Source organism: Ochlerotatus camptorhynchus, unplaced genomic scaffold, assembly GCF_037179485.1.
Source record: "Ochlerotatus camptorhynchus isolate MF236.1 unplaced genomic scaffold, CSIRO-AGI_Acam_v1.1 ptg000102l, whole genome shotgun sequence".
Taxonomy (NCBI): Eukaryota; Metazoa; Arthropoda; class Insecta; order Diptera; family Culicidae; genus Ochlerotatus; species Ochlerotatus camptorhynchus.
The window spans coordinates 4,854,804-4,868,991 of record NW_027040592.1 but is presented as its reverse complement, the minus strand read 5'-3'; the positions used below and the strand labels follow the sequence as shown (position 1 = coordinate 4,868,991).

General features: G+C 42.6%; 2 protein-coding genes across 2 annotated transcripts in view; both read left to right on the top strand.

The window, feature by feature from the left end:
• The window catches only part of LOC135699102 (alpha-protein kinase 1-like), a 199,044-nt gene that overhangs the window by 90,576 nt on the left and 94,280 nt on the right, over positions 1 to 14,188 (top strand). The gene's annotated exons all lie outside the window — the stretch shown is intronic.
• LOC135699045 (caspase-1-like) lies at positions 9,416 to 12,595 on the top strand. The gene is made up of 3 exons (XM_065219223.1): positions 9,416 to 9,821; positions 9,879 to 10,187; positions 12,375 to 12,595. Exons 1-3 carry the CDS (start codon positions 9,416 to 9,418, stop codon positions 12,593 to 12,595), a joined length of 936 nt encoding a protein of 311 aa, XP_065075295.1.

The following is a 14,188-nucleotide window of genomic DNA, read 5'->3' as shown; positions in this document are numbered from 1 at the left end:
CTAAGCAGTTCTCGTATTTTCAAGAGAAAATACGAGAAGTGCTTTACCGGCCTAACGGAACGGATAGCCTCGACAGAACTGAGACTATCCGTAAAAATAAAGTAGTGGTCTGGAAGAAGTGAAGCAATAGTTTCCAAAGTGTAGTGAATTGCTGCCAGTTCAGCCACATATACAGAACAAGGAGCTTCAAGTTTTCGAGAGGCGCTATGAAATTCATTAAATACATCAAAACCAGCGGACTCCTCTATTAGAGATTCATCTGCGAAAAACGTTTTTGCAGAATCAACATGGCCAAACTTTGCAGAGTATAATGACGGAGCAATCATAGGACGATGATGCTCTGGAATTCCACGGATTTCCTGCGTCATAGATAAATCAAAATTCACTGTATTGCCGAAATCGGAGAAGATTACACGATTGGGAATATTTCTTGAAGGGCTGACATCCTGTGTTAAATATAGGTAGTACAAAGTCATAAAACATGTTTGAGGATTTAGCTCCAGAAGCTTCTCAAAATTTTCGATCACCAGTGGGTTCATTACTTCGCAACGGGTGAGGAGCCTCAGAGATAACTCTGAAAAACGGACGGATAGTGGCAACATGCCCGCCAGCACTTCGAGACTCATAGTATGAGTCGAGTGCATGCATCCTAACGCGATACGAAGACAGCGATACTGGATCCGTTCCAGCTTGATGATGTGCGTTTTAGCTGCCGACTGGAAGCAAAAACTACCGTACTCTAAAACCGATAAAATCGTTGTCCGGTACAACGTCAGAAGATCTTGTGGATGGGCTCCCCACCACGTTCCGGTAATTGATCGAAGGAAATTGATCCTTAGTTGGCATTTTCGTCTCAGATACTCAATGTGGGATCTCCAGGTGCATTTGGAATCGAACCAGACCCCGAGATATTTAAAAGACATGGAATGAGTGATCGGTTTACCCAAAAGTTGAAGCTTCGGTTGTGCTGGGCTATGCTTCCTAGAAAAAACGACCAACTCAGTTTTCTCCGTGGAGAATTCGATACCTAGCTGAATAGCCCAAGTAGACAAATTGTCCAAGGTATCCTGTAAGGGTCAACCTCTTTTGGCCCTGTGATAGACACTACGCCATCATCTGCAAGTTGTCTCAACGTGCAATTGTCACTAAGACAATTGTCAATTTCTCTAACGTAGAAATTGTACAAAAGGGGGCTTAAACATGAGCCTTGGGGGAGACCCATGTAGCTAAATCGAAAAGCTGTAGAGTTTCCATGAGAAAAGCTCATATGTTTTTCTGACAGCAAATTGTACAAAAAATTATTAATTAATGGAGACAATCCACAAATGTGGCGTTTCTCTGAAAGAACTTCAACGGATACTGAATCAAAAGCCCCCTTGATATCCAAGAACACAGAAGCCATTTGCTCTTTCTTAGCAAAAGCTAACTGAATTTCCGAGGAAAGCAACGCGAGACAGTCGTTCGTTCCCTTACCCCTACGGAAACCAAATTGAGTATCTGAAAGAAGGTGGTTCGTCTCAACCCATTTGTCGAGGCGAAAAAGGATCATTTTCTCCATCAATTTCCGAATGCACGACAGCATCGCGATGGGCCGATACGAATTGTGATCCGACGCGGGTTTATCAGGCTTTTTAATGGCTATCACCCTTACTCGTCTCCAATCGTCGGGAACAATATTGAGCTCCAAGAACTGATTGTACAAGTTCAACATGCGCCTCTTAGCGACGTCTGGGAGGTTTTTCAGCAAGTTGAACTTGATTCTATCAGATCCCGGGGCAGAATTGCCACACGAAAGGAGAGCGAGTGAAAGTTCCACCATTGAAAAAGGCTGACTGATTTCGTCTACCGAATTCGCGTTTTCGCGAGGAATCAACTGCGACGGCACGGAATCCGGACACACTTTTCGCGCGAATTTAAGAATCCATTGATCCGAGCATTCCTCGCTTTCGTTGTTAGTAGACCGGTTACGCATTCTTCGCGCCGTACTCCAAAGCGTATTCATAGACGTTTCGCGCGACAATCCGTCTACAAACTGCCGCCAGTAACCCCGTTTTTTGGCCTTGATGAGGCTCTTGAGTTCGCGTTCAAGAGATGTGTATGCGTCGAAATGCTCGCGTGTTCCGCGTTTCCGAAAAAGTTTAAACAGTCGGACTTTTTACGGTAAACCTCCGTGCATTGTTGATCCCACCAGAGCGATGGTGTTTTCTTACGGATTGACGATCGCGGCACCGGTCGTGTTTGAGCTTGAAGGGCGCTGTCGACGATGAGATTAGAGAGGAAATTATATTCCTCCAACGGCGGAAGCTCTTCCACTGACGATACTGTATCGTCTATCGCGGATTGGAACTTAGTCCAATCGATGTTACGGGTTAGATCATACGCGACGTTAACGGATTCTGACGAGTTGAACCCACTGGCAATCGAAATTTTGATCGGCAGATGATCACTACCGTGCGGATCCTGGATTACATGCCAAGTGCAATCCAACGATAGTGAATTGGAGCAAAAGGTGAGGTCTAATCTGCTACCATTCGAGGATGGACCAGCCAAACGTGTTACTTCTCCATTGTTAAGTATTGTCATGTTGAAGTTGTCGCAGAGATCATAAATCAAAGTAGAACGGTTATCATCGTACAGCTCCCCCCAGCCTGTACCGTGGGAGTTAAAATCTCCCATGATCAACCATGGAGCGGGAAGTACCGCACATATGTCGAAAAGTTGTTTGCGATTAACAGAGACTCTAGGAGCAATATATACAGAAGCAATACAAAGGCTCTTACCTTTAATGGTAGCCTGACATGCGACAACTTCAATACCGGGGAATTCGGGAAGATTCACTCTATAGAAGGAATGGCACTTTTTGATCCCCAAAAGTACCCCTCCTCCACGTGAATCCTCACGATCCAATCGAATAATGTTAAAATCATAAAAAGGGAGATCAATTTCTGAAGAGAGCCATGTTTCACAGAGGGCAAATGCATCGCAATTATTGTTATGGACTAAATACTTGAACGAATCTAATTTCGGAATAAGACTTCGACAATTCCACTGTAGAACAGTGATCAAATCCCCGACCTCGTTTGGAAAATTATCCATCGAAGGAGATGATAGCTGCAAGAAGGGGCCATTTTGAAGTCAATTGCTTCAAGAAGGATTTCACAGTCGGAAGCAATGTGAGGACAATGCTTTTCAGAGGATCAGTCCACAATGTCATCAAATGAGAACAGCCCAGATGAAGAAGGGGTTTCTGTTCTTAAAATTGGGGCATCAGGGGTTTTGGATGTCCCCGGAAGAGGTGGAAAATCCTGGGTATAATCAGTTCTGCGGAATCCAGGAGGAGTAGAAGTCTCCTTTTTTCCACCACTCCTTGATTTGGGCAAGCTGATTTGGGGTTCCTGATCTGCAACTTTCCGCGAACGGATGCGTTTTCGTTTCCGGGCAGAACCTTCCGGAAAACTGAAAGAAACTCCCTCCTCAGCCAAGTCAGAGTCAGACTCGTCATCTGACAAAAGAGCGAAGGGATTTGTTTCGTTGGTCGATGGCTTGGCTGTCTTAAGCATTTCTGCAAAAGACCGCCTGGAACGTTCCTTAAGGGAGCGTTTCATTTTGTCCCCGAACTGTTTGTACGCCGGGCACGACGAGAGAGCATGAGGAGGAGTTCCATTGCAGTACACGCATTTTGGTGCAGTAGCTGCGCAGGCGCCATCCTCATGCTTCTCCCCGCATGTGGAGCAGCGTGCCTTGTTGCCGCAGTGGGAGGCCGTATGTCCCAACCGCTTACAATTCTGGCAGTTCATGACCCGAGGTACAAACAACCGCACAAACAAGACGAAGTTTTCCCAGCTCGATATATTGAGGAAGGGCAGATCCAGAAAAGGTCACCCGAAACGAGTCTGTGGGGGTAAAACTCTTTTTACCCTCGCTGAGCGATACTGACTTCATTCTATGAACGGCAAGTATCTTTACCGGAGGAAGCAAGGGGTTCTTGAATCGGCCAACCGCTTGCTTCTCCAGTATCTCGGGGTTCAGGCTCGCCTCAGTGACCACGCCTTCGATCTCCACATCAGAGGCTGGAATGTACACCCTATATTCCAGTGTGAAAAACTGGGAAACAGCAATTTAATTGGCCTGTTTCAGGTTAGCGACGGTCACACGAAGTTTGTTGTGCCTAACCTTCGTTATTTCGGTCACGGCAGAGAATCGCTTTGTCAGATCATCAGATATCTGAACAACATTCAAGGGTTTGTTTTTGGGCTGAAAATAGACAACCCATGGGCCAGTCGAGTCATTCGGGTAGGCCCGCAATCTGGAGCTTTTCTCAGCCTGCCCATTGTCAGACTGAGACGACGAACCAGGGATGACATCATCATTTTTCTTAGATGAATGGTCATCCATGTCGTCTTCTGACAAAACATCCATTTTGTTCAACTAGTGGGAGCGCAAAATGCTCTCCCACTGAACGCACAGACACAATACACAGAAAACACTACAAACACAGAAATACAAAATGAAAATTTAACTAATGGGGGAGGAAAAGAAACAAAAAAAAACAAAAACTTATCTGATAATTCTATACTACTACCACCGAGCGTTATATGTGTAGGCGTTTACGCAGATGGCTGGAAGAGACGCGCTGCGTGGATGACCTTCGTTGTGGTGCACTTGATCGAGGCTCGGTACTCAGCGCACACAGGCGCACGATGATTGATGAACAATGTAGATGTAGAAACGGGTGCTCACACTCGATGATGATGATACGTGCACGGGTATGCGTAAGCGCGTATGCGTGACCACGCAACGATGATGTCCAAATTGGTTCGCGAATTTCCAATAGCACGGATTACTCTTTCCGAAAATGACACTTTCTACTAAAAAAAACTCACTTTTCGATCAATTTACCGGGAACTATGCCAGGAGTCACTTAGTGAGAAAAAAAACTGATAATTTATATCAAGCGAATACCGAGAAAACTTCCAAAACAACGGAGCGCGAAACAAGTCGACCGTACTTCTTGCTAGGACGCAGTGAGATGTGATGAAATGGCGGAAATGTTTTGTTCCATTTTGAACGATTGGCTTGATTCGAATGTTCCACGAATTCGAAGTACTCTCCGTTTACGGGATTTAAAACGCACTCGCAATGCTTGTCAACGGAAACTACGTCGTCAACGAACGCCTGGCAACAAACGAAGTTTTCAACAAGCCAGCAATGCGTACCGGTTTTTGAATGTCACTCTCTACAAATCTTACGTATTGCGTGTGCAAATTGATCTGAGAATAAATCCACGTGGTTTTTGGCGCTTTGTTAACTCCAAACGGAAAAGTGCAGTGATCCCAACGAATGTCTACCTGAACTAAACGACTGCAGGGTCAGCTACAGAGTCATGCCAGTTGTTCGCCAAGCATTTTGCATCCGTATTCGCGACGAATCCCGCCTCAAACTTGGAAATCGATGTAGCCACCAGTGATGTTCCCGCTGATTTTGTTGAGTTTTGACTATTTGCTGTAAATCCAGAAATAGTTTCATTGGCTGTAAATAAACTGAAACGTTCGTTTGCCTGCAGTTATAATATGCCGTTGTATTACCGCTTTAGCACAACCGTTGTGTGATATCTTCAATCGCTCACTTCAGCAAGCAAAATTCCCTCGCATTTGGAAGCAATCGTTTATGACACCTATTTTCAAACGTGGTGATCGTTACAATGTTGTTAACTATCGGGGAATCATGAGTCTCTCAGCTGTCTCAAAATTGTTTAAGATTATAGTGGGTGGAGTAATTCTCGATGCCACAAAAAGCTACATATCCACTGATCAACACGGATTCATGCCCGGACGATCGGTTACCACCAATTTGTTGAATTTTACGTCGAAGTGCATAGAAAGTATGGAGGAAAAAGCGCAAGTCGATGTAATTTATACCGACCTGAAGGCGGCGTTCGATAAAATTGATCATAACATACTGCTACACAAGTTATCTCGTCTTGAAGTTTCTATGCAATTGGTTTTTTGGTTGAAATCCTACCTTACAGAGCGTGTACTTCGAGTGAAGGTTGATGGCTTTGTATCTTCGCCGTTTTCAAACAAGTCTGGAGTTCCACAAGGTAGTAATCTCGGACCGTTGCTGTTTATTCTGTTCTTCAACGATGCTGCTTTGGCTTAGGGCGAAGGATTCAAACTGGTCTATGCAGATGATTTAAAGCTGTACATTGTGGTGCGCACACAAGAAGATTGTTGACTTCTGCAAAACTCGCTGACTTTGTTTTCCGATTGGTGCCAGAGAAACAAACTGACTATTTGTGTTGAAAAATGTCAGATAATCACGTTTCACCGCATGGTACATCCAATTTTGTTTGACTATCATATCGACGGCGATACTCTTACCAGAGTTACCAGTGTGACTGATCTAGGGGTTTAACTAGACACAAAAATGACTTTTGATTTACACCGTTCAGCGCTCATATCGAAAGCAACGCGACAGTTGGGTTTTATTTCCAAAGTTGCGAAGGATTTTTCGGATCCACATTGTTGGAAGTCATTGTACTGTGCACTTGTCCGTCCAATTTTGGAAAATGTGTCCGTCGTTTGGCATCCTCACCATGTCACGTGGTGCCTAAGGATCGAACGGGTACAGAAACGGTTCATTCGTCTGGCACTGAGAAACTTGCCGTGCAGTGATCCTGACAATTTGCCGCCGTATCCTGATAGATGCCGACTGTTGGGCTTAGACACACTGGAACAACGACAGAAAGTACAGCAATCGTTGCTTATTGCTAAGCTGTTGAATGGTGAAACTGATGCGCCCGACCTGCTTGCGATGTTGAACTTTCGTGTGCCGAGCAGATCTCTTCGGAATACAACGCTACTGCAACCGAGGTTTTCACCGAACCATGTTTGGGAACAACGAACCAATCTCAGCGTGTATTCGTGCGTTTACGGCTGTCGAAGAGTTTTTCGAGTTCAATGAACCAACCGAACGTTTTGCAAATCGGATTAGGTCTGTGTTAAATTAGCTCTAATTTATTCATTAAGACTAAATTGTCAGATGAATTATTTTAAATACAAATACAAATACAAATACGTAAACGTCTCGCTAAGCTTGCAGCACATTTCGACAGAAGTTTATGTTAGCTTGCGCCTGAAACAACACACTAAATGGAAAATTCATTTGCAGTCGAGTTATTCGCGAAAGAGAAAATCGACGAAGAAAATCCATCAACAATGATAGGCCCTTTTCTTGTGTTGCGCGAGAGATGGTTATTTGGCTTTAAATCTTGATTTTAAAACTGAAATGGAAGTGAATGGGATCGACAAAAATATCGTTGTGATCAGAAAAAGAAGTATAGTAACCAATATATTTTTCGAAATTAAAGAACCCAATTCATTATAATATTATTCGAGAAAGGTGGTGAATTAATCAGGGTTAATAAGTAAGCCTACACGAGAAGAAAAATTCATATTGAATGTATTAAGCAAACCACATAGATTTTTGCCATTGTCATCTTCGCATAAAGTTTAAGTATAATTCATATGACATTTATTAACCTTGTCATAACAATTTCATAACATACACACTTAGATTGTTTTGCCGAAATGGGCACCACCGAGCAGATCGGCACTTTATTTTGCTGGATCTCAGTGAAAAACTTGCCGGGATTCAGCTAACAAACGGGAGTTTTGCCGAGATCTCAGCTAACAAACATATTTTTTGCTGAATTTCCAGCAAAATAAAATGCCGAGCTACTCGGTGGTGCCCATCTCGGCAAAAAAATATTAGTGTGTAGATTTATACATTTCATGCGCAATCAAATATAATCTTTATTCAGACGTCAAATAGATTTTATACTATCGATACATGAATACTATTTTGAAGAGACCACCATATAGGTTGAAAGGAAACCAGACAAAAATATATTAACTCAATTTACTGATTCCAAGTGTTTTTATTCTATAACCTCGCGACATCATTTATGTAACGAAGCACTCGTCGATTGGCCTTCGTTTGCGATCGACTGCGCTTTATCGTCAACCGTTTGTGGGCGGCCTTCACGTGCTACTGGTGCAACTTTTCCAAAGTCCCCGGCGTATATTCCACAGCCACAGGGTTTTCTGCCTCCCGAATGAACGTTCAAAGCTTTTCCAAACATCAGCGATGTTCATATTCGAACATGTTTCCATCCTTGGTAACATTGGCGGTTGTTGTGCTGAAAATGAATGGAAAATTATTATTCATAATTGATTACATTTCAAGGTTACACGACAACGTTACCAAATTCCTGTTCACTTCCTTGTGATTAAAAGTGATAAATTCACGCATAGTAGGCTTAATTTTATCTTACCCGGAATCCATCGACAATTTATAAATAAAATCGATGACAGTAAATTTGAGTTTCCAGGTACCAAAGATATTACATGAATAATTGATAAGACAAATTTCTGTTGACCAATGTTAAAGTTCGTAGTATTTGAAAAGCCTGATTATGACACTCCTTTTTCATTCTAAATCACGTATACAAATTCATAAATGTGCCGCTCTGACCAACACGATGAATGCGTCAGTTTTATAATCTGTTCGACTGAAAATCCCCGCTGAACTTGCATTACATAAGTCAAGGTCGCCCCAATTTACCAACCGCTTACAAGTCACAATACAGATAAGTATGACTATGACGTTATGACGATGATAAGATTCTACACACCAAGCGCTGCCCCCGTTCGCTGTTATTATGTCACATTGAGGCAGATCGTCAAACTTTCTCGGCGTCATAATACACAACAATGCAACCTAGATTGTGACAGGTTCTCGACCCCTAGTAGACGACCGTATTTCGCTAATCGCATGACTTTGATAGGACCAGCCGTTTTAGCGCTGGAATGGGCTACTTTACAGCAGCTATAAATTGCCCAGGAACAGTTTAGACACTCCAACCATCGCGTTTTGTTTTTGTCATGCAGGCATAGAGGATTTTGTATTTTGCATTTTGTATTGTATTGTTCTTAACTAGCTTCCAACCCACCGGTCCTTTTCAGGACCACAAATGACTGATAAATGAGTTAACTAAAGAGTAGGAGCTTGAATCCAAGACATGGCTTGTACAACAGAACTCTCAAATTGCTTCCGAATTTCAACCTATGGAAATTTTTCACTGATAACCAATTTTTAAATCACAATAGTATTCGCATAATCAGGCTTATCGAATGCCTGGGAACTCTTATCCATTCCCGCCTTTTCAGAAATCACATCACATTGTTATCTCTTTTATCGAGAGTCCATTCACCATACCACTACCACCACCGTCCACGGCAAATTCAAGATTAAGCGCATATATCCGTTCACTGTTCAGTCACCTAGCCATTTCGGAATCTGAAATCAAACTCTACGGTTTGTCAGTCAGATTCTGCTGAACGGAAAAAAAATCATGGATCCCTCCGTAAACCTCCGGCAAGAGCAACAGGTGGACCTGGTGGACGCAAACCCGACCCTTAGTGGGTCCGGTAGTAATAGTGAAGTAGATGCAGCTGGATTTAACGAATCGAAACCGGCCCAGACCCTGTCTGTTGGGCCGATTCCGAAACCGGAGGGATCCGGAATTCTAGCCATACCTACTGCTAAGCTGTACTCCATGAACGGAGCGAAACGTGGCAAGGTGTTAATATTCAATCATGAAACTTTCGAAGAAAAAGTTGGTTGCAAGGACCGGCCCGGTACGGACCAAGACGTAGCAAGATTAAACCAGGTTCTGCCTCAACTCGGATTCCAAACGGAGGATATTGAAGTGTACAACAACATTAGTAAAGGCGAAATCAACGGGATTGCGGAAAACCGTGAGTAGTGAATCGTTTATATGATGATCGGATTACTGTGAGCGGTTTAATTTGCAGTGAAAAACAACGCTGATCTGGAAATATCCGATTGCTTAGTGGTGGTGATACTTACACACGGTAATGAGAATGACACGTTGATGGCCAACGATAAAGAGTACCATTTGTACGAGTTTATTGAGAACTTCAATCCCACTACCTTGGAGTCCATGGCTGGAAAACCGAAACTGTTCATAATCCAAGCCTGTCGTGGCAAAGAAGTAGATCATGGTGTTCCGTTGGGATACAGAGATCAGGTCGACTCGCCGACGGAGATTTGTACGTATCCGGAATTTCCCGATCTGTTCGTTGTGCAGAGTTCTCATCACGGTAAGCTTTGTTTGAAAGAGAGAAAAACGATTCGAATTGTGCACCTTAATACTCTAATAGTACGTTCAGACTACAGAGTTATAACATATTATAACGCTATCTTGATGGTGGTTTCTGTATTGTAATTATTTTTACAACCGTTATGCCTGTTATAACTGCTTAGTCTGGACAGCGCATTATGCCTTGTTCAGATTACAGAATTATAAAACATGCTACAAGGCTGTTGCCATAATTATCAACATGAAAACTGTCGTAGCCTTGTAACTTATTATAGCTCCATAGCGTGAAATTTCAAAACCACAAAAATGTCAGCTTCCACAAAACATACAAATATGAAATTACTGCTATGCAGCTCCAGGCCAAATAGCAAACAAAAATGATTTTTTTGACTCGTCCTTCTTTGATTTGCATGAAACTTTGCACAGTTGTTTGTTATGGGGAATCTTTCAATATTTTGCCATTTTGACATTTTCCAATAAATTGTAGCACGAAAACATCACTAAGTGGCCGGCGCCGGTAGTGTAGTGATAGGCTGCTTTCTCACCCCAATGGGTCTGGGTTCAATCCCAGCCGAGGTCGGTGGGATTTTTCTGAGGTCACGTCTTCCTTCGGAAGGGAAGTAAAGCCATTGGTCCCGGCCCATATGTGTTGAATGGGTGTGATATCCCAACCAGGTGTGGAAGAAGCTTCCTTCCTCCACATTCGATTGCCGTTAATGGATGGGAATCGATATCCGTTGGTTATTGGCACTAGATTGCGGAACAGACACCGACGTTAAATAAAAGAATGAACATCACTAAATCTTCTGATCAAAATGACGTCAGAAACAATGTTGTAGAGAAAAATAGTGTTCCTAGAAAAAAAATATACTCGGTATTTTTTGTTTAGTAATTCTGTGTAAACATTCATAAAAATTGTTGAATAGTCAAATATAACAAAATATCCATGTTCAATTTTTATAATATTTTGTTTTTAATGAAAAAAAAAAACTTGGAAATTGTCAAAAATCGTAGAACAAGAACTTTTGTTGCAATTTTTAAATTTCTTGTTTGCACGTTTTTAAAGAAATTTTTGCTCAGAAATCGATTTCAAATTTCTCAAATATTAATTTCTGTGTACAAATTATATAAAAAAAACCATACCAATAAAAAGTTAAAAAAAAACTGACCAAATGTTTATGTTCTACGATGATTGTCAATTTTCAAGGTTTACAATATTTCAAAAGTTTGCATTTTTTGCAACTGGCTCAGAGCTTTTGGCGGGAATCATCTAAGGCAGAGCAAAACAGGTTTAAACTTGGAAAAAATTTCAACAAGTTTTTCATTTGCTTGCAAAATAAAATCGATCGGCTTCGCAGTACCCAACCCATAACAAGGAGAAGGTTGAGTTTAATAGATTTGGCGTGGAACGGCTCTACTCCGTGGTTGCTGCGCTACTACAAACAAAGAGTAGTGATTTCCTTTTGTACTAAATGTTCATTATTAATTAGCAATACCCCGCCCTATTTACCAGTGCATGAACTCAAATCCATAGACGAGTGCACGGATGGATTTGAGTTCACCCACTCGACAAAAGTGACACAACAGCGGGGCCCTGTTTCCTAAAAATGAAAACATGAATAATGCACGCGTAACTTTTGAAAAGGGCCATCCGTGCATTCGTCTATTGGTGCAATCGTCTATGGTATGTTTTGTTGAAGCTGACGTTTGTGCTTTTGAAAATTCACGCTAATAGCATAGAGGTAACTCTAAGACCAGAAGGTCCCGAAGAAACGAGCTCAACTTTTTGGCTCAGCTCTGGTACTATCTTCGGTCCCAAGCTAATCGATGCACCCCTCGAAACATAGGAAAATTCACGAACCCCTCATTTTATCTGTCGAACTTTCATAACGAATCAGAGCAAACATAGTATAGTACTAGAATTTCGATTAGAATGGGGTACTTTAACCGATTTGCTTGGGACCAATCCCCCCCCCCCTTCCCTCCCTCCTGTCACCACAAAACTGAAAAAAGCTGTTCCAATCGAGCAAAGCGGTGCATTTTGACGGTTCGATTGGAACAACTTTTGACAGACGTCCATACTACTATTGTAGGACTTTTACCGCCCTTCCCCCCCCCCTTGGTTATAACTCTGTAGTATGAACGTACTATAAGGCTTCTCCAGCATAAATCACGTTTATTTTTTCAGGTCACAAAGCATTTCGGAACGAAAAAGACGGGAGCTGGTTAATTCAGGACCTGTGCAAGGCAATCGAAAGTTGTGATCTGGAAACGGACTCTATTTATGACATTCTGACGGAAACGAATGATGCCATATCCAAACGATTCAGCAATGCCGACAAAAAGAAACAGATTGCTAGCATCTACTCCACCCTGACTAAGAAGCTGTACTTCAAGCCATCAACATAAATGCAGCGACGTTTGATAAGATGCTTGATTTCTTCTGTTGATAGAAAAGGCAAAACAAAACTTGACATGAGGGGTTTCCATCAAGCTTGTAAGGAAATCGGTAATCAAAAATTATCACAAATTATTTAATAATGATTAGTGAATTTTGAATTAATTTTAAAGATAATTAAACAGAAATCCGAGTAATTCCATAAATATTTGTACTTTACGATTGCCATATTCTTTAATATTCTATGTAAATTTTATGATTTTAGTTGTTTCAGGTATACTTTATTATTGAATTAGTGAAAATCGAATTTAGATATTGAAAAAAATAAAATCTGAAAACCCTCGATGCAACCAAATCAAATCGACTTTTTTCATATTAGCGCGTCTGTCTGTCTGTCTGTCTGTCTGTCTGTCTGTCTGTCTGTCTGTCTGTCTGTCTGTCTGTCTGTCTGTCTGTCTGTCTGTCTGTCTGTCTGTCTGTCTGTCTGTCTGTCTGTCTGTCTGTCTGTCTGTCTGTCTGTCTGTCTGTCTGTCTGTCTGTCTGTCTGTCTGTCTGTCTGTCTGTCTGTCTGTCTGTCTGTCTGTCTGTCTGTCTGTCTGTCTGTCTGTCTGTCTGTCTGTCTGTCTGTCTGTCTGTCTGTCTGTCTGTCTGTCTGTCTGTCTGTCTGTCTGTCTGTCTGTCTGTCTGTCTGTCTGTCTGTCTGTCTGTCTGTCTGTCTGTCTGTCTGTCTGTCTGTCTGTCTGTCTGTCTGTCTGTCTGTCTGTCTGTCTGTCTGTCTGTCTGTCTGTCTGTCTGTCTGTCTGTCTGTCTGTCTGTCTGTCTGTCTGTCTGTCTGTCTGTCTGTCTGTCTGTCTGTCTGTCTGTCTGTCTGTCTGTCTGTCTGTCTGTCTGTCTGTCTGTCTGTCTGTCTGTCTGTCTGTCTGTCTGTCTGTCTGTCTGTCTGTCTGTCTGTCTGTCTGTCTGTCTGTCTGTCTGTCTGTCTGTCTGTCTGTCTGTCTGTCTGTCTGTCTGTCTGTCTGTCTGTCTGTCTGTCTGTCTGTCTGTCTGTCTGTCTGTCTGTCTGTCTGTCTGTCTGTCTGTCTGTCTGTCTGTCTGTCTGTCTGTCTGTCTGTCTGTCTGTCTGTCTGTCTGTCTGTCTGTCTGTCTGTCTGTCTGTCTGTCTGTCTGTCTGTCTGTCTGTCTGTCTGTCTGTCTGTCTGTCTGTCTGTCTGTCTGTCTGTCTGTCTGTCTGTCTGTCTGTCTGTCTGTCTGTCTGTCTGTCTGTCTGTCTGTCTGTCTGTCTGTCTGTCTGTCTGTCTGTCTGTCTGTCTGTCTGTCTGTCTGTCTGTCTGTCTGTCTGTCTGTCTGTCTGTCTGTCTGTCTGTCTGTCTGTCTGTCTGTCTGTCTGTCTGTCTGTCTGTCTGTCTGTCTGTCTGTCTGTCTGTCTGTCTGTCTGTCTGTCTGTCTGTCTGTCTGTCTGTCTGTCTGTCTGTCTGTCTGTCTGTCTGTCTGTCTGTCTGTCTGTCTGTCTGTCTGTCTGTCTGTCTGTCTGTCTGTCTGTCTGTCTGTCTGTCTGTCTGTCTGTCTGTCTGTCTGTCTGTCTGTCTGTCTGTCTGTCTGTCTGT